General features: G+C 34.0%; 1 protein-coding gene across 1 annotated transcript in view; it reads right to left on the bottom strand.

Moving 5' to 3' along the window:
* Nucleotides 1-22,172, bottom strand: part of LOC124360526 (solute carrier family 2, facilitated glucose transporter member 1-like) — an 81,918-nt gene extending 59,746 nt beyond the window's left edge. Inside the window, exons 1-2 of the mRNA XM_046814225.1 lie at nucleotides 22,017-22,172; nucleotides 5,681-5,949 (exon numbers count right to left, since the gene is read on the bottom strand). Coding sequence (XP_046670181.1) covers nucleotides 5,681-5,893 — 213 coding nt within the window. The 5' untranslated portion in view covers nucleotides 5,894-5,949; nucleotides 22,017-22,172. The remainder of the gene's footprint in view (nucleotides 1-5,680; nucleotides 5,950-22,016) is intronic.
* Nucleotides 22,173-22,399: the final 227 nt, after the last annotated feature.

Genomic DNA, 22,399 nt, shown 5'->3' with positions numbered 1-22,399 from the left:
ATGTTTATGTATAGCTAGTCAAAGTAATTCAATGGCTCTCTCAAATTTACAGTACCCCAAATTTCACATGAGACATGCGTGTGAAAAATTTTAAATTATTTCAAAAACTGAAATGGAATATGTCCCGGCTGACTCTTATGTATTCCAGAAACAAATGCAAAATTCCTCAAAACGATATCCTGGGAAAATTTTTAAATGGATACGGTTGAACATACAAAATACTTTCCAACCATAATCTAATCAGCGGTTAGACAACATCAATAACTGAGGTTAGTGAATTTTAAGTGAGGGATAGCGCTTTGGTAAACCACAGAAAAAACACACATATACATAAAAAAAACCTGTAGCCATTTATCAAACCATGTAAACTATTCACAATCACTATATCATTCCTCCCATTTACTGCAAATTAAAAAGTTGAATGTTAAATGTCGAAGAAAAAGGGGCCAACAATAATATTTGTATAGTACGTATATAACGTCAAGATCATAATTTTATTGATGTTTTCCTAAAAAAGCAAATATATAAAGCATTTTCGTTTTAAATTGTTTGCAATTAAAAATTTATTTATGTTCTAGTTTTTCAGAAATCCACTATATTTTCTTGATTAAATTTAATGAACCTTCATCAAACTATTTAAAACGTTTTTCATCGTATCCATAAGAAATTATTCATTCTTAACACAGCACATGAAGGGGTGTATAGGAGCTATTTATTCACAAAATGCTCCATAATATTATAAATACGGTAATGTAGTCACTACAATATTAATCGTGTCATATCAATTGAGTGAGTAATTCACTGTTTCTGGCGTTTATGTCAGTTTCTCAAAGCTCGTCAAATTAGTGTCTAGCCAAGTAGGCTATGTTGTAAGAGACACTAAAGACCGAGTTCAGAAGTGCAATGCCAAGGCCGATTACATCATCAACTTTTCTCGTTCTTCACGATCGGTTCACTCAGATCGTCTGAAAGCGCAGAACTCTTCGAAAGTTTCAACTCATTATTAGAACCATGACTGAATGTATGTGAGAAAACCATACAGATTTTACAGGTAAAAATAAAATAACCTTCAAAGCTCCATAAGCTGTGGAAGGTAATTTATACTACCCACTTCTCCCACTTGTCGATTTTGCGTAAAACCCAGAGCCCGTCGTACAATCCCTCTCCTATTTATAGGATGGCTTCCTTCATTTCCGTTTACATTGCTGGATATTAAAAAATAAATGTTATCACGTAAATCCTACCCCCTGAAAAAGTAAAGGTCGTACTACGCCCATGAAGGTGTTCTGCAGATAAACGTTATTGTTTATGTGAAGGAATTCTGCAGATATACGCTGAGGATGATACATAGATACACGTCTATGAAGGAGTACTGCGCAGGACGACTTACAGATACACCTCTATGACGAAATGTCGCCATCAAGGCGTGATATGTAAGGGAGTGATCTATGCATTGCATCAGAGTTCCAGAATCGAGTTTTCTCAATAGGAAAATACGATTGCATTATTTATTTTGTGCAAAGGCTATATTAAATACCACTAAACTCCAGTTACGAAATAATGAAAGGTGTGAAACAATGACTTTCAATTACCCTTGTGTGAATGAATCCTCACAAATCTTGCCGTTATAAACAATTTTAAAAAAGAGTTAAGATAGTTTACGAGTTGCTTCAAAACTAGGAAGTTCTAAAATAATCAGCAACTGAGATATGAAACTAAATATGAATGAAAACTGAAATATTTTCAAATATTTTTCAGTTGTGAATTTCGACATGCTGTACACTGGGATTCTAAATAGTGCTAGCGGTTCAATGTAAGGCTTAAAGATAAAGATATAACAAATATGGACATGATGTACACTCTCCGTGTACTTGATACACTGGGACTCTAAATAGTGCTAGCGGTTCAAGGTAAGGCTTAAAGATAAAGATATAACAAATATGGACATGCTGTACACTCTCCATGTACTTGGTACACTGGGATTCTAAATAGTGCTAGCGGTTCAATGTAAGGCTTAAAGATAAAGATATAACAAATATGGACATGATGTACACTCTCCGTGTACTTGATACACTGGGACTCTAAATAGTGCTAGCGGTTCAAGGTAAGGCTTAAAGATAAAGATATAACAAATATGGACATGCTGTACACTCTCCGTGTACTTGATACACTGGGACTCTAAATAGTGCTAGCGGTTCAAGGTAAGGCTTAAAGATAAAGATATAACAAATATGGACATGCTGTACACTCTCCGTGTACTTGATACACTGGGACTCTAAATAGTGCTAGCGGTTCAAGGTAAGGCTTAAAGATAAAGATATAACAAATATGGACATGCTGTACACTCTCCGTGTACTTGATACACTGGGACTCTAAATAGTGCTAGCGGTTCAAGGTAAGGCTTAAAGATAAAGATATAACAAATATGGACATGCTGTACACTCTCCGTGTACTTGATACACTGGGACTCTAAATAGTGCTAGCGGTTCAAGGTAAGGCTTAAAGATAAAGATATAACAAATATGGACATGCTGTACACTCTCCGTGTACTTGATACACTGGGACTCTAAATAGTGCTAGCGGTTCAAGGTAAGGCTTAAAGATAAAGATATAACAAATATGGACATGCTGTACACTCTCCATGTACTTGATACACTGGGACTCTAAATAGTGCTAGCGGTTCAAGGTTTAAGGATAAATATAACAAACATGGACTTTGATGTACTTTCTCCCTGTACTTAATCCAATGTGATCTCCAGACAGTAGAAGCAGTGAAAGAATCGGTCAGTGATGAATCTCAAATTACACAGTGCAACATTAGGGCATTAGTTTTGTGAAAGTTGATTTTGAGTCAGTTACCACTCTTAATTCTTTAACTTCTGGACTTAATAATTAATTAAATTCCTCCTATTGCATTAACCCCTACTATTGGATTAATTTGTCTAGGAAGTATTATGCCACTGTGTTTAGACACGTTTAATGTCAGTTTGTTACGGATAATTTAGGCGTTCACTGCATCAAGGTCTGTCTGTCTATCTGTCAATGTTCCTCGTCGGATAGGTCATCCCTGACAAATTTTAAGTCATCCTTGCACTAGATAATGTAAGAAAATTACAGTACAATATCTTTAGAACGTCATCTTTAAAAATATCTAAAATTATAAACTTTGGAGAAAGGCTCTGGTAAGCCTATAGAATCCCGGAAGAAAAGCAAAATTTATGAACGGTGTACACTTTAAATCAAATATTTTTGAAAGAACAATATCAAGGTCGACCTTTTTAAATGCTTTGGCTAGATCTGTTTTATCGTATTTACTTGACAAAGCAACTAAGGTCCGAAAAGCACATAGAACAAAATTGGTAAAGCTAAGCAAAAATAACATGCAATCTTCCTGAAATGGCCGAAATACAATCACGAGATTTCAAATCTTAATTTTCCTCCTTTGTATTGAGCTTCTGAGATAGCGGAGCTAGAGATCCCGGGAAAATCTCATAACTAAATCGAATAACATGATTATTTATGAGTGACTGCGATAAAAACTTTGAATTAGCTCGCAGTATTAAACAGCAACACTTACTCCACATGTATTAAAACGACAAAATAGTGTTTACTCTCATGACATCTAAGTTTATATTTTTTTGTCTACTGATATTTTTGTCAAGTAAAATAGAAAAGTTTCAAGCTTCTTGAAACACATTTTTGAGACAGGAAGTGGCAGGGTGTGGTCAAGGAATATCGACAGCTTGACCTGATGGAGTGAACGTTAATGTACGGTACATGTGTTAATGTGTGTGAACATGGTAACTACACTTATCCTGTATACACGGGCCTCGCCCTTCCATCACATCATCGTCCAGTCGCAAGGCGGTGGTTGACAAATTTACATTACTTAGTCCCAAATTGCCTTGTACATTGTTCAAACTAAAATAGCTATACTGCATATCTATGCGTGTTCTGCCTGGTTTCCATTTACATTTTTAGTCAACACATAAGGTATCTTGTATTGATTGCGATATCACGATGTTTTAACTAATAAATTACTTTAATACTACTTTTAACTGAGAACATATCCTAATGAAACTCAGTATGTGTCTGCAATCATAGTCAAGGAGAGGATAGTTACAGATGGAAGCTATGCGCATAACACTGAAATACTTTTGTGCGCCGTTGAACGTATACAAGAGAAGGCAACAATTGCAGATCCGATTTGGTAAATTAAGAGCCACTTTTGGGAGCAAAACAATTAAGCCACGCAGTGAGATGCCTTATATCCGTAGGTGAGTCATACATACTGTGTGAGAAATCCCCAGTTCACGTGTCATCAGCACAAACCATACCGTTAATCCGTAACAGGGCAGGAAGTGGAGACTTCCAACATATTCCTCATAGGAAACCCTGGTCTGAATGCCGCGGCGTTCCCAAGATAATCTGAGGTTAATTATCGTCATTGTAAAACATCTCCACTTCCTTAGTGTATTAGTTTCTGAGGTTTCTTTTGTTTGTTTTAACTTTACAAGTTACGTTCGGAACACTGCGTTTTAGTCATTGTGAAAAAAAGTATTAATTGATTTCTATGGGGCAGTGCTGTTTTTTACATTTTTTTAAATCAGTCACAGAACAAAAACTTGTATTGGTCAATACTTGAAGAAGTACCATAATTGTCTATTAATGACATTTTGTTCAGTACTTTCTGAAAATTCGTAAAAATACCAAAAGGCTAATATGTGATATGGCTGTGAAGTTGTAAAGAAGGATCTCTTTGGTGAACTATGTGATATATTTTCAAGGACGAAAAATTCTAGCGTAGGGATTTGGATACGTTTGTAGCCAAACTGTATTTCCTTATTCGCACACGGCAATTGTGATCATCACAAATTACAATCTAAAATACTTCCTGAAATAGAAGACTATGGAAATTTGTAAGCTAATGAACAATATTAACACTGTAGGCTTTACCACGAAGTAATCTTTGATGTAGAAGATCAAAAACAAGTAAACCGAGCAAGCCGAGACAAGCGAAAAGCAGTGTCCCTTAGTTTAAGGTGGTGCATTCAATTTTTTAGTTTGGATAATTTTAAAAAATTTCAAAGTCCTTCAAAATAACATTCCTGAAGACAGAAAATTAGTTATCAAATTGTGAGACAACTTCGCAATACTTACAGGCATTTCAATAAAAATGTTAAATTTGTAGTACACTGCAAGTAAAGAGAGGAAAGTTTAATGATTTAGGGCTTGGCCAAATAATATTGTAATGAAATATAATTTTAGAAAATCAAATGTTCTTCAATAAAAATCTGCTTGAGGAACATTTTTCCTTAAATCAAGGTTACTTCTTCCAGTTATCTTTCATCAAAATCTTCAACATATCTTTTTTTGGGTCTGATTATAAGGTGCAATTGATTTTGCTTCAAATGCTTACCACTCCTCGTGCTTATGATAATTTTTTTTCAATTTTAATTGTATTCAGAAAACGTATCTTAAATTATATGGCTATTTTATTTAAAAATCCCAAACAATTATTTCAACTAATATCTGATTGCACCACTTCACACTACAACACATCCTTCAGAGATTTTACTATAACAATTAATTATACTTACGTTGGTATATTTTATTCAATTTAAAAGACGACTATTGCTTAGTTGCAATAAAAGCAAAGTAAGTGCCAAGCATATCTAACCTTCTGCCTGGTGGGCCTGTAGATGGTCTCGCGAGGAAAGATGGGCACATCCTGGTCGGTGTTGGAGACGACAGAAACATGGCGCGTACGTTCTCTATCAGGCACTTGTAACAAGGCAATACTTTGGGCAGCCAACGATGGCCGTAAGGGATGGTCCTCCTCGATGTAGCCCACGCCGTCGAGGTCGGGACTCTCCTCGCGGTCCGTGGCCATTACCCTGTAGGTCGACAGCTCGGCCAGTCTGGGCTCTTGTCTCCCTCAGATGTACCCTGAAACACGAGTATGGCCGGTTTTACAAACAATAAGTTTTGTAGCATGATCTCCAGAACTATTCCTAAAATCTCATCTCTTGCAATTTTCAGTTTAGTCGATTTAATAGCTTGTACGTTTTAGAAGGCGTAAAGAAGGGCAGAACGTTAACCTAGGAGTTTGAGACTTTCGAGAACGTCCTTAGAAAGAGGATGCTAGTAGGGACTAAAGTGAATGGGACATCTTAAAATGACTGTTGTGCCTTAAAATCGCGACAAAATAAAGAGAAACGTAATTTGAAACTAAAACCATTTGGGATCTTTAAATTATCATTAGCAATTATTATCCGCGTCTGTTTCAATTATCTACACTAGCTTCGTTACTTATTCAGAATACCTACTTAGTTATTTAACTTAGAAATTCTTCAAAGTTATTTTTCGTTCTTAAGTTAACCGCCAAATTGTTTTTTTGGAATATTGAGTATAAGTAGCCTTTAATATTGCAATTAAATAAACACACAAATCTCCAATAATTTTAAATGGTGACTGTTTTTAGTTCATTAAATTTAAAGCTATTAAACAACAGTGCATTTTACTTCAATAGTTTTTTTTTTTCAATAAGGAGAGTTCCTTTAATTTCATGTCTGCTATCATGTCTTTATCTTATAGTTTTAGTTAAAATTACTTCTTATATTCTTTTAAAAATGATATTTGGTACTGTGGAGTCTAGTATCTTAAATTAATATATTCCCTTAAGAGAACGATAAGAACGATTCCAAACAAGCGGTTTATTTAGAACCGTCACTTTCCTATGGAATATCGTCTCTTACCATCGAACGCCATATCTTCCAGAGTCCTGCTGTCTGTAAATCTTCCTTCGCATAAAATGTGACGCGCTCTTCGACAGAGAATACTAAGGTCGATCAAAGTTGTAAAATTTCTTATGTAAACTCTTCAGTTTCGATAACTTGAACAGAATCAGGCTCAGGTAGAAACAGGTGGTGGAGAGATCGTTCCGAATTCTGTTAGGGAACCTCTAAATAACAAATGTCCATCCTCTATAATAGGCCAGACCTACAAAAAAGAGCCCTGAGAAACGACCTGACAAGCCGCCCACTCCTCCCTTGGCCTTCGGTGTCGTCCTACACTCCGTTTTATTACTAGGTAAAAAAAAGATAAACCCCTTAAGACCACCATCCTCCAATTAGGAAAGATAGATAGACACAGGCTTGGGTAAGATTCGTATGCAGAGAACGTATGCCTTTTAATCGATTCGGGAGATGGGAATATCCTCCATTACGAGTACATGCACGTGAAGCCGCGGGTAACTTCTAGTAGCCTCAATATTATTTTAGTGATTTTGCCCAATGCCCAAACCAATTATGCTGTGGGACATATAGTTTGGTGTCATTTTTTACTTAAAACATATACTTTGTAATACGTAATCAATATTTAGAACTGTTATTTTGTCATGAACGATTTAAATGAAACATAAGTAATTTTACATTACTAATCCTAAAAACAGATTTTTTTTTCAATGGATTACTTATAGACGCATTAATAATAAATAAACTTACCAGTCTATTCATCTATTAAATTCATCTGATCGCTTGGCAAGTAAAACAGAAGTGAAAATATGTACATTAAGTAGTAGGTGACATTATACAAATATAAAATAATCTTATTCCTGGTGGAAGGTTAATCCAAACTCTCTTTTCACAGGTATGGCTCATCAGTAACATTGTATTGCCATGGGAAAGGTGTACAGTTATACAGCGTTTCTGTATATATTCTGTACAGTGTAATGTTTATAAAAAGTTTTCAATAGTTAAACTTTTAAAATTTATATAAATATAAGGTATAAAATACTACCTTTTACATTACCTAGCATATTACACAAATGAATATATGCTGAAAAAATACATACGAGCATACAAAAACTGTCTTACTAAGATGAATGTAACTACATATCGGAAGAAACATTGATGAACAATATAAAACACGTCTCTTTATAGACTTATATCGGTATGTGACTCCTATTAGTGAGACACAATCGATAAAACTGTGGCCCATGGATTCCAGTATTGAGTAAAGTACACATAAACAACAGTGGCAGGCGAGCCCAGCGAGTCGGGGTAGTTCACAACGCGAAAGCAGGTATCGGGGCTTCACTAGACATTCAGTTAGGCCTATTGCCAAAACAGGTTTTTTTATAAACAAATCAAGTAGGCGTTATATAAAGACCGGGAAAGCTTATGCAACGCAATGTCCACAAGAACGCCTGACCCAATGCACATTTATATTCAGCTAAATTATTGTTAATTGTTAAACCCACTGGTTTTATTTCTTCGTTTACTTAATTTTAAGGCATAAATACTGGGTGTGATGTGCACACACACTCTAGAACGGTATTACATTCACTCGTTGAGGTGTGATTAATCGTCTTCGACAATATGCCTATTCGATCCAAACAGTACTTGTAGAGCACCAGCACACGCCGCCCCTCCTATGCTGACAGAAGAATAGACACTTCCCGATGAATTAAGCTCCAACAGCAATACCTGTTTAGGGTGTGTATAACGAGTGATACATGTATCCTATCTTGTATTACGATACAACGATAAGTTTACTACGGTTGTATTGGTACCATTCGAGTGGGGTGGGGGGGTGTGAGTTTTAAAATCACCCCTCATCTTACCGTTACCCTCATCTTTGAATGTTTGTAATCCTTGCTTGCAATCCTTTTAGATTGTTGGTTGACTAACATATCAATGGAAAGAGAAATATCGATCACCCAACCGGATATTTTTATTTCATCACTCCAAATCTTACTATTACAGCATAAATAAAACTCCGCCACGAACTTTTGTCGTATGAATTTTCACATTTTATCTAGTTATGAACAACTACGAATAAGTTTCTAAGTGCTTGTATTCAATATAAATTCAGCCGAAATGAAATTAATCATTGCTAAAATGATCTGCCATGTACACTATTGGTACACTATTACTCAAAATCTCCATTTTTCAACATTTTAAGTTTTGGAAATACAATTTCACAACTTTCCAAACCATAATAAACGAGCTCAGATTTTACGGCTTTCTCAGGATATCTTGCCTAGTAAAGCTGCAATTATTATTACTATGTCTCATCTTAAAATAGCATATGTTTGTTTACAAATGTATTTTATTCTGCAACCGTCTCGTCCTGTCATGGTTACCCATAAGACCAATGTAAAAATATTATGCTCAGCAAAATCCCATGGTGACCTACCACATACACAGTATTCAACTCGATATTGACTATTTAGAAATGCAGCCTCATGAATTCATTTTAAGCCGGGCGGACAGACAGACATGAAGAAAATTTTGTCAGTCCATAAATGCGAAATCCATGAAACTAACGTTGAGATGTTAAAAATATATAACTGTCAATTTGACGCATACAGGAATAACATTAATAGCCTGAATTGTAAATAATTACTTCATCTCACATTTTGATGAGCTTTGAATTACAATTTTTGTGTGTGGTGTGTGTGTGTGTGCGCGTGTGTGTGCGTGTGTGTGTGTGTGTGTGTGTGTGTGTGTGCGCGCGCGCGCGTACTCATAACTTTACAACACTGAAAATGGAAAAACAAATATAGCCTGCTCAGAAGTTCTCTAAGTGGACAGGGATGTCCATTATTAAAGTACCGAAATAACCTTACTGTAAAAGTTAGTGTTTCACTATTCATTAAGATTAATATACTCGTATTATTATCATTCACAAAGGTATATTTTTGAATGTAGATCAATCCATAAATGTAACACCATTAATTCATTATAAATTAACTATGATTCAAATATTATTCAATAAAACGTGTAAATTTGTTAGTGTGGCAAAACTTATTTCGGATTCGATAACGATCGAGTTGAGTTAAGTACACAAACGCCTTTTAGAAGAGAAAGTTTCTATTCTGGGAAATACCAATGTGGGCCCTCGATGTGAAACGGCTCATACGAATGCGTCAATTCTCCCTCCAACTCTAACGATGTGAGCCAGACATATCCGCGGCCAATTCGGTTAATAAATTACAAGATCTCGTGAACTTTTTGCTTACCGCCATAACCTTACAAACCACAAGGCCTTCAATGTCTTGGAGCGGATCCAGAAGTTGGGACATGTTTTCTTCTACTCAGGTTGACTTCTGTGCGTCAGATCTTTAGAAATTGTGCTTTTCAAGCTGTTTCAACCTACTCTCTTCATTCACACTTAGCATTGATTGTTGCCAAAAACAGACATTATGACAATTTGATAAAGTCATTATGGCAGTTTGATTCCATCATTTCACTATTTGCTGTTCTGTTAGTCGTAGACCTTTTAGCATAATGTATATTTAATTTTATCATTGGTTTCGTTAGTTTTTTTTCATGTTTAGTACATTTTAGTTTTGTATCATATTTTTATTAGCATCTTCTCGTCAATCATATCTTCGAAATTATTGATTTCTCGAACTGATCTTGTTATTTTTACACACTGAATCTTGTATTAAATGTATTATTGCAAGTTATGATCTGGAATCTGTTTCTTGTTTAATTAGTATCTATTCATGGTATGTTTAGAATTATATATCAAGCCTTGTTATTTATATTTATCAGTATTTTTTCTTGTTGCGTAATATTAAGCAGCATCTTGTTATTTGTTTTATTTTATTTGTTCATCTCTTTGAAAATGCCCATTGAAATTACTAAATTTACGAGTGTAAACCAGAATAGATACAGAAACGAGCTGATAATTAAGTTTGTTAGTGGATAATGACTGCCTTAGGAACAAATGTGTATTTTAACAATATGTTATTTTAAACTAAACAAAAATGTACTCATAACATTAACATTGGAACTTTGAAAGCCCTATATTCGGATATATTACAAATTCACAAAAGGCACATCTAGAGTAAAGAGGATTTCAATTGATTCCAAATATTTATATGAAATAATAGTTTTGATACCTAAAAACGCAGAACAAAAATCAAGGAATGCTTTTAATAATATAGATACACTTTGTGGTCATATATCAAATTAATGCCCAACAATGTATTCTTTTATCCTGGTTGCGTTCATGTGCATTGGTTTCAAATTGTTGACCTAGGAGGGGCGATATGTGGAGTATTAAAGAATTTCAAGTAATCATAGGAATAATAAAAACAGATGTCTGTTTTTAAGGGACTCGTAAAAAAATAGCGAATGTTGAAGTACTCGAGTAAACAACATTAACGATTCTATCAAAATTACACACCTATAAATAGCAGAGTTTTGGAGATAATCCTCTAACCACTGAATATTCATATTAAACTTACAATTAAGCCACACTTAATATTAGGCTTCATCCAAATGTTATGTTTGCTCTCTGTCACCAAACATCTATTTATTTTCTTTGAAGACTCTGATCCGGACTTTCCCTCTGAAAATGTTTGGATTGAGCTTCGTATATCTAAAGACAAAAGTATATTATATCTTCCAATATTCCTTAAGGTCATCCTGGATTCTTCTAAACGCTATTGGGAGAAATAGACTTCATGAAGTATAACATGATGATGGACGAATGTAATGATCCGAAATCAGGTTCGGTGTGTGTTTATCCATAAGAGTAGTTTTTAATTATTTCAAGTCGGAATGTATTTGAAGAATCACGTATTATGAAATCTGTCACAGCTACATCGAAGTTAGATTATATTAGCTTTCATCCTTATAAGCCTTCATCCAGATCAAGTCGACTTCTCGCACTGGTTAGCGGGGACAGGGATCGTCCTCTTCTTGAGATCAGTACTCATAGTGTAGTTTAGTTGAAGAATCTGGTTTGGAATACTATCACCCGGTATTTATTTAGGTTTATAACTGCAGTTTACATTTTATAACTGGATTAATATGCTTCTTTTCCTTCCACTCGATTCTGTACTTAAGAACTCACCTATTATAAAATCTGTTAGGAGGAAACTCATGAAAAGGAAAAATGTTTCAAGTACACTAAATGATTTTAAACACACATTGCTTGTCTAAGTGGAAGAAATTCGGAAGAAATCTGAAATAGAAAATTACGTGATCTGAAGTTAGATGATTGTAGTTTTCTTTAGGTTTGAGAAGACCTTGCTTTTAGTTTGCTTGCAATTTATAGTTACTTCTGCAACATTGTAGGCATTTTAGAATTAGCTTTGGAATTGCAATGCAAAACAGACCAATCTGGTAACTAACTTTAGGAAGGTTCACCCTCGGTTTAAGGTGTGAATATTGATGATGGTGTTGTAACTGATGCGACTATGTTGTTTTCAAGTTTGGGACACATTCCGTTGCTATGCACCATTCTCTTAATAAAGAGGTTACGAGTGGAACCTTGACAAAACGCTGACAACTTTTCCGTATCGATAGTCGCTCTCTAGTCTGCCATGAAGAATGTAAAACTTGCTCATCCTAGGGGAATTACAGTATTGCTACGTTCGTTATCAAAGATATATCCGATCTCATTGCTTATACCATCGTTCATTTGAAATACCACAGCAATCAAGCAGATTCCGAAAAAGAATCCACGTTTCTAGAATAGAAGTTGTACCAAACATATTTGAAAACGTCGTATGCACATTGCTTTATAAGATGTGCTTCCTCTCTCCGGCAGCTCGGTTTCATGAGAGGTAGTTCGATTGTTACAAAATTGTATGTCAGTTTTAGTATTGGCTGGCCCTGTCCTTCAGTAATGATGTCACGTTAGATGACTTCTAAAAGATGTTTTACAATCTTCAACATCATCTCTTTTTAAGGAAGCTTACGGTACGGTATACGGTGTAGTGTATTCTAAGAGTATTGTTGCCAGTTCGGGAATGCCTCAAGATTCTAATTTAGGTGCTAAAATTTTCCTTACTAAATCACACAACACGGTCCTTACCTCTGTGACGTCAAGTGTTATACTGCCGTTAAGAATATTCTACCTCATATTATAAGTGAACATTAAATCCTGTAATCAGCCATTAATTTATATTCAAGAATGGCCTGAAACGTATTCATATGCCCTTGGTTATTAGCAAAACCGTTGTATTTACTCTTCAAGAGAATAGTCAGTTATTTTTGTAAGAGGTTATTGGACTGAAAGAAAGCATATGGTGCATAGACTTGGTGCTCTCATAGAGTTTTAATAAATATGTTATTGATACATAAGCAATGTTGTTTCCAAAGGTAGGAAGTCTTGGGCCTTGTGATTTGGATCGTCCAGAATTTTAACAAAAAGACTTTTGTATGATGATTTACAGATCCTTGGCCCGAAGCTATCTGGAGTATGCCACTACTGCCTGGAACACAGACACCGGTTATAGATATTACAATAGAAGCTGCGGCTGTGCAAGTAGAGGCTTTTCGTGGATGGTTTGGAAGATTCTTGAGATGGTTAGTAGTGACTTACACCTCTTTCAGCTCGTAGTACTGTAGTAGATTTATTGTTTTTATAGAGTTCTGCATTGTCATTGCAGAAGGAAAACTATAGAATTAAGAATTCCGGAGCAACTCTTGAATGAGAGATCCATTTGTTTTGACCATCCAATCTAATGATGCAGTGGAAACGCAAAAATTTAAAAATATATTTTGAACAACTTTGGCAGATTGTTACAGAGTGTGAAAATTATGTATGAGCTATAACTGTGTAACATAATCTCGATTGTTTTTACGAAGACCCAATATATCTCTATTGCATACATACATGAACCTCAAGGCGCTTTTGGACAATTGGTTTTCGATGGGTCTACTGGCCAAGAGCTAATGGCCATTGTGAGGATCGTTGCAGTGTAGGGAAGAGTAAATTTGCGAACATCATACAAATTATAACATATGAAAATAAAAATAAAAGTTGTTCATTTTACTTGTATTTTTAGAATGGTACTACAAATAATGCCTGGGAACAGTTGGTAATTATAAATCATTGTAAGTATCTAAATTGAAAGTATAGATAACTTTTACATGTCGTTGTGATATAAAAGTATCAAACTGCGAATACATTATTAGTTTTGAAGGTTAACTTTGTCCAAACTGATAATATGAGGATGATATAATTTCTGTAAATATAGATGACGGATTCTTCTGGAATTTCAATCTTTGTATATTTTGATCTGCTTAAGTATAAATTTCACAAGACAGTATTACAAAATACTGTAGAGGTATTACTTAATCTTACTTCATATCTGAATAAAATTATGTCTCTCCATTTGTGGCCATAATAGGTTCTGAATTTTTATTCTAGTTCTTGCCATGACCGCTTCAGCATATAAGCATCTGTAGCCTACAGTATATATGTTCTTTTTAATCCATCCTTATAAGCGGTGTAGGCGGATGGACTATCTGAGCTCCTGGCTCTAGTGATCACCTTGTTCGGATGTACAGAGGTCACATCTGCACATGTGATGTGTACCGCATGCAGTGTGTGGCTCTGTTACCTCAGACTCACGCGCCATTACCCACACACGGTGTGGCGGCGCCGCGCGGCAACCTGCCAGTGACAAAACAGCTCCCGGTTTGTCACCATGGCCATTTAAATTTGGCCGTGACTTAGCCGTCACATGACAACAACGTCATTACTAACCTTTGCTTCTCCGCCTCATATTTTCACGATTACGACTACTTTCGTAAACAACAAAGAGTTATATATTGTTCTCACACATTCTTAGCACTCTGTCTTGTCCTGCTTATCCTTCAGAAGCCACACACTGATTCTTCTCATGCTTTTCGACCCATGTACATAAATGAGAAATCCCGGTATTCATTCAAACCATCCATCTTAAATAATGGAATTTTAAACAAAGAACTATTTATATTTATAGAAAATACAAAGTACGTTTCTATCGACACGAGTCTGAAGAAGATTACAAATTTCAAGTATCCTTCATCAAGCATCCTGAGGAAAATGGACAAAGCAAAGAGACAGATGAGGAAATTTTCCCACTATCCACTTGTGGTAGATAAATTAAAAAAATTCATCTATGGCTCAATCCCTTCTCGAAATATCCTTCTCGAAAGTTCGGCTTAGATGAAAATTAATATATCAACCTTATTTCTTAAAGACAGAAAGAAAGAAACTCAAATTAATTATTAATTATTACTCAGCCAAATCCCATGGAGAGAGATGCCTATCCCCAATTTGAAGTCAATAGCTCACATTGTTCTAGAGATATCTCGCGAAAGATACATGCAAACAGACAGAAGAGTAAGTTTATCAGCCACCTGAGTGATATTAAAGGGTGTAAAATATCAAGGATTATAGCTAATCTCTTCCAGAGATATCCTGCAGGAAGGTTAGTTCGCTAACGCTCAACCGGTCATATGGACCGAATCAAACTGCATCTTTTCTATGTGTAGAAATGAAGATCATTACACAAATCTTATGGAGGGTCGTCATGAACTATCATCGAACTCGATGTTGTCTATACAAAAAAGAACCTTCATGCAAAATTTCAAGTTCCTTGAAATTGTTTTCGGTTTTAAGCCTTGATTAGTTTTAGAGATATTGCGCAGAAAGACATATGGACAACAGAAAAGACATTTTCCAGCCCCCTGAGTGATAGTGCAATTGGATTAGGAGCCTAGAAAGTATCACAACTTCCAAGCCTGATTGTAGTACCTCGATTTTGGGGTCGGTAAATATTTAGTATGTTCAATGCATAGCTTTTTAACATAAAATCCCTTAGTACAGATAAAGTAGAAACATGTTTTGGTCCATTTAACGTAAAATTACAGGCATCTAAAGTACGAAATCTAGACATTTTGTAATCAGGCCCAAATAAAAAAGGGTGAAGATAAACATGGGACATTTTCTCAGCACGCACATGAGTTCAGAAAGGGACTTGTTTTTATTTGTAAAAAATATAATTTCAATAAGAAAAAATGTTTAAAAATATGCCTTTATCTTCAATTATATTTATTAACAGTGTTTATCATTAACAAATAAAATAACATTTGCACTTTTAAGTCTATTATTATTTTATACTTTTTCGCATCGTATTTCTTAAGTAACTAAATAAAACCCGAAATAAGGACTAGACTAGAGTGTGTAGAAATTTAAAATCAGCATATTGCCGTACCCTCATCACAATATTAATTGCGTCTTTAATGAGAAAACACGTCAGGTCTCCCGTATCAATGTTACGGTTTAGTGCTGCAGTTCAAGACTGAAATATAATTGGCACCCTCGTTTGTGAACGTAAATACTGACCGATTATAACCTTCTTAATTTCTCCTAGTAAAAGGAACACAACAATGCAATTAAGCAGGCAGCCAACTACGAGTGACGCGCCGCCCTTTTTCACCTTGAATACCCACCCACTACTCTACCTGACAGCCCCTTCTCTGTCTGAGTGTGTTCTCCCAAAACAGCTTCAATTCCACATTCCGACAGACATCTGGTGTATCTTCTACTTTTTAAAACCAAATCTACTCGTAGATGGGCATTCCGAGTTTTAAACTATCAAGTTTGTAAAAATTTCTACATGCATGTAAAGGCTTTCTCATTCCTATGGATGGGGAATCTGATTTTCGTATTTGCCGAAAAATAAAATTGGTGTAAATTTCCTGTTAATAAACGCCAATCTTCAAATTAATTTTAAAAATACAGAAAAAGCAATCAACTCATTACATTCTATGGGATATTTATAAAGATAATCTGAAATATTCTTAAAAAAGTCTTTTACAAATTATTTACAGCTTTTATACCGATAAAGGTGACTTACTACCTGGTAACCTGTACATTCATGTTGGTTTATTCATGAGTGTAGCACATACGAACAAATTGTCACTGTTTTACATAATAACTGGGAGATCCAGTTACTGTCTTCAAATACCGGAAAGAGTCTTCTTGAAACCTTACATATGTATTAAGTTACATGCACATCTCCATTGTTACTTGGTGAGCGGGAACTCTAATGGAGACTAAACTCACGATTTTTAGTAGCAACTTTAGTTTAAAAGTGTATTCAGAACAGCCTCAGTTCAGCCTGAATGTTAATGTGTCGTCATGTTAACGTCTTCACTGTGACACAAGTCAAGGTAACCACATTAATACAACCGGGGAGTAGTAGTAAGTAGTGAGGTGTGTCCACCGCAATAATACTGGCAATCGAATCGAATTAAATTTCTGCCGTCTGTCCTTTTTCACTGATAAAATTATGAAATTTGGAGAGTAGGCCTTTTTATAAAACCCAGAGCAAAATTCAATTTAAACTATTTCAGACCAATATGGAGGAACTTCACAGTCGAAGACCGTAGCTTTCTTAGTGATAGCACTTATAGTGTAATACGATCGAGTCCTATGATATTTTTGAAAAGGTATTAGTCATACATCATGTGCACATTTTTCAGTGTTACTGGTTAGAAGGATCAGAGGTCCAGCAAAATTACTAGTAATTCTTATTTCAGAAATTTGCGGCACTAAAATTTTCGACGCCAAATTTTAGTTTGCCTTTTTGTCCCGATAAACGCACATTCATATCTCCGCTATGTATCTCTCACTACTTGAGATCGGCTTTTGCCTGTCATTCGTTAGAAAAAAAGAATACGGTCAACATGTGTCTGCTATGCTGACCTTTTAAACCGAGTAGGTATATATTTTATTACTTACCGTTTCCAAATTTAGTTTTAGCTTAGTGTTGTTAAAAGATGTTTGAATTTATTGTATTGATATTTTTGATACAGAAGTCCCTTCTCTTTAACTAGAACGGGAGGGAGTAAAGCTGTTCTTGGGAGCATGTAAGCGAGACAACAACCTGATCACAGTTCATTTTTTCATCATACCCATATACCTTCACCCCTGAAGGATGTCTGAGAAGTCCTGTCAAGCACAATGCCATCAAACGGAATCTACATCTTCCTCTGCTCCCGGAAGATTGATTGACCACTGTCACTGTTTCTAAACTTATTTAATAATAATTTGAGATATAATTATAAAATCATATAATCTAATTAAAAAAGATATTAAATTGAATATAAACATAATTTCAAGATATTTTCTAATTTATTTTGGAACTGATGTAAAGTAAAACAAAAACTCATTTAAAATTCAGTATGAAATTGTTTATCGGTTATTTATTTAGCAACTGATGCTCAATTCTTTTCAAATAACTGTATAACCTGTAATACAAGTGAATATTTTGTGGTAGTTTTTAAACTTATTTAGGAACTCATTTAAACTCCTTTCAAAAGAAGTTGTAATACTATTTTGCTATATTAAATGATTTTAAATTCACTAATGCACAATCACTTTAAAATTATGTTACGAACCTATTTTTAAATTAATTCAAAATTAATCATAACAGGATTAATTCATTTTAACAGGAAAATAAAAGAAACTACATTGGTGGGGAAATGATTTTAAAACTCTTTCGAATGTCTTAAAAACTATTTTAAAATTAAAAGTCACAATCATTTCAAAATGTCAAAAACATATTTTGAATTTACTTTAAAATGAGTTATAAAATCTTTATGACTAGACAGTTAAAATAAACCACACTGATGGAATAATAATTTTAAAACTTTTGTAAACTCTGGCTACAGTATAATAAGAGGACACCACCACAATATAATCATATAATCATATTTATGATTATCTAAACTGCAGCAACAAAAATGTTGACACGAATTACGTTATATAAAAACTATCTATGTTGTGTATCTATAAACGTTAACAAACAAAACAGTTTAACATTTAGTTGCTTTTTACTGTTTTTAAGGATATACTGTGATTCTATTGTGGTGGTGGCGTCTTATTATACTGCAGCCTAAACTGTTTCTAGAAGTGTATAAATAAAAAATCCTTGTAGATTGCAGAAATTTCAAAATGATTCTAGTTATGTTGACTTGAATGTGCAGTCTCTCTGAATATCGGTGAACAATATTAAACTAATGATATTATTATTTATAAAGGATTGATTGCCTTACCAATACAAAATTGTTCCAAATTTACAAGTATATGTGCATAGAACATACTCTGGACTGAGATGCGCGCTACAGTTAAAAAATGTCTACCTCTGCGCTCGCATTATACTTCCGAGTATAAAGGGTAGAGGGAAAAGTCGTATCTTCCATCTGTGTCTGGCTTTTCAATGGTTCAGGAATTATATCAATATTTATATATTTAATCAGTATCGTATCCCTCACCAGTGCAAAATGGACGCGATGTCCCCACGGTGATTTTCTGTCACTTAGTGCCTGGTGTATTGTTTTGTGATTCCACTTGCTATAATCACAGACTTATGCGGCCGTTTGTTTCCTAGAATTTTAATAACGGAGCGAGTGTCTTTTTTAATCATGTTAATGCCCAGTTCCTCCGTTTTTTGTTCCTTCGTCTAATGTACATATACCGTTCCACAACGTCTAAGGAAACCAAATTCGAGTACTGTACATGTACACATTAACAATTTTGATTATTAAGTAATATCCACAATAAACTAATTAGTTTAAATTCGTTACTGCTCCCATGTTAAATAAAAGTTATATAATAGACTACTATTCGTCATCGCTATATGCATCAAATAACGATAGCTAATATTCATTTATACAAATACAAAGTAATGTGAAATTGTGTGTCTGTAATTATCAGCTGTCAATAATATTATCTTGTCAATATTTACAGTAAATATATTTTCTTATAGTCTAATTATATATATATATATATATATATATATATATATATATATATATATATATATATATATATATGTTGGCATTAAGTATGTATTGAGTACCTTGAAATCTAGTCGACAGAAGAACAGCTAAATTAAGGTTATAATATTTTATAGAGTATATGCATGGAGTATGGCTGAAAGATTACGTTTTTTTTTTTAATAAAAAATATAGTTTCCTTAAATTATTTTTTTTAATTATATTTTTAAACCATGAACTATTAACGAACCATGTCATTCAAATCAATATTCATACACATATGGTAAAAAATTACATCTCTAACAGTTTTCTTTGGATATGGCTGCAAAATTGCCCATTAAATGCCTATATATCTTAATAGTAGGCTAATCAAACAAATTTAAAACAGGTTTGTCTATAAAGACAGCATTTACAATCAGGGATATTGTCAAATTTAAGCTGAAATAAAAACAACACAACCAATACCCAAATGCATCTTACACCCTTGCTTAGTCTATATTTTGCAATGTTGGTTTGGTTGAGGAGAAGATGTGCCAGGTTGCATAATTCTATACATAGTCGCCATCTTGTTGCACAGACAAACATACCAACACTCTACCATGTTAAAACACATTATAAACGTCAGTTAAATATGACAAAAATATGGTCGAAAATCATATTTCAGATTTACAAAATGCCCTATTAGAGAGCGAATAAAACCAAATAGTTTCCACTTTTATTGGGGCCTAAACTTACGTTTGGTAACTTTTATCGGACTGTCAAACCGTCAGAAGGTTTACAAGCAAATAGGTAAATTAGTCAAATACCACCACGACATTAACACAACATAATACACGGTGCATTGCGTTGTTAGTTTTCTCTGTTGTTGATATTGTGTTTTTTGAGGTAATTAGATTATAAAAATAATTGTTGCTGTTGTTAGTTAATTAGTATTCGTTCCGTTAGTGTTAAGATGGTAATTCTATTCAGAATACCCAGACAATTAGAGAAAACGTAGAAGTTATGAACAAAACTTATCAAAACAATAAATGTTGTATATCGCGTTCACTATAAGAAGAGCTTCCATTTTAATGAGACGTATTTCATGCAATATTCATTAATCCGTAGAAAAATTGTAGAGTTTTTTTAGCTACCAAACCATTGGCCAAATGCTAATATGGGCTTGTCGCATTTTAATTTTTTAAATATGCAGTATAATTAATATAAAATATATCAGACTAGTAAAATACTACACTTTTTACGACATAGCAGATAGCTCAGTGACCTTTTACCTATTGGCCTATAACAGTCTGCCAAACTTTTCCTGGACAATAATGGATATACGAAATAAAAATAAAACATGACTAGTCAGCAATAACATCTGGTCTATGTGTTTGGTAGACTGACAGTGAAAAATAATTTTAATCTTTAATGTAACTTTCATAATTCAAATAAAAATGTTTAATACTTAGTCGTATGGTCATATTTTTATTGATATATATATATATATATATATATATATATATATAATTATATATAATGAAAAATAAACATAATCGTAACAAAAATGAAGGTAGGCAAGGTAAGGTGGCTGGATTAAAGGAGGAGGGCACTAATAAAAAATTCTAAGGCCGAAAAACAATTAAGATAAAAATGAAAGAAAACAAATAAAAGATGTCAAATTTTTATAAGCGTAATTTTAAAAGCTACTGATAAAATACATAGTAAAATATTTTTCGTTTCCGAAAGTAGTATTTTCCACTATCTAATGAATGGATAAATTTCTATTAGAGCTATATTGTGATTATTATTTTTTGTTCAATTAGTCCTATCTTACCATTTGTACCATTAGTTTTCTTTTTAGAAAATTACAACTTATTTAAACATTATTTTTTTAATGAAAATGATCTGGATAAAAAATTACAAGCTAATAATATACTATAAACTAAACTTTTGGATAACAATACAACATACAAGTAACTTAAGTAATATGTAAGGTTCACTTTTATTACTAATAATATACTATTATTATTATTAATAATATACTATAAACTAAACTTTTGGATAACAATACAACATACAAGTAACTTAAGTAATATGTAAGGTTCACTTTTATTACACAGTACAATTTTTTGCAAAACTGTATTTACACAAAAAACTTGCGCATCATTTTAGTGACAAAAATATGTTACCATTTTTTCTATAAGTGACCAATGAATTATAATTAAGCAAAGTAAGGTAAATAAATAAAAGTTTTCCATGAATACCCTTAACCTATAAATACTGGGAAAAAGCAGATGGAGATGTTGACCACAGTACTCGTGGCAAATCGTATTTCATTCACCGACGCCGGGGCAAAAATGAAAACCACCTTTAGTGGTAGTTTTCTCGGTTACAACATCGAAACTCGCACATTACCAAGTCAGATAAGAAAGAGTTCTGGTCACTTACTTGGTGAATAATAGCGTGGTTATCCAATGGTCTGGACGTGAACACTGCACTTACTGGCGTCGCGGCGCGGCACGTCGCGGTGAGAGCTAAGGTCAGACGTGGTTAAAAATACGACAGCTTTCAGGGCATCCTCTGCCCACAGCTTCCCATCTTGTCTTGACTTTCATTGAATGGTATCGTCTATTTACCATAGCATGATACTGGTACATCAAACTTATTCAATGTACTTATTGACAATATAACACGTTCTGTAATAATTGCGTTTATAACATCGGTGTAGGAGTTGTAGTAATGTTTGTTTTTAAACTAATAACTCAGCCTGTACCTTTAGTCACCTATTTTGTATTCGATATAGTATGTATATATTTAGTTACATTAGTCAG

Source organism: Homalodisca vitripennis, chromosome 4 (genome assembly GCF_021130785.1).
Source record: "Homalodisca vitripennis isolate AUS2020 chromosome 4, UT_GWSS_2.1, whole genome shotgun sequence".
Taxonomy (NCBI): Eukaryota; Metazoa; Arthropoda; class Insecta; order Hemiptera; family Cicadellidae; genus Homalodisca; species Homalodisca vitripennis.
The sequence above is the reverse complement of the archived record's forward strand: the minus strand, read 5'-3'. Positions and strand labels throughout refer to the sequence as shown.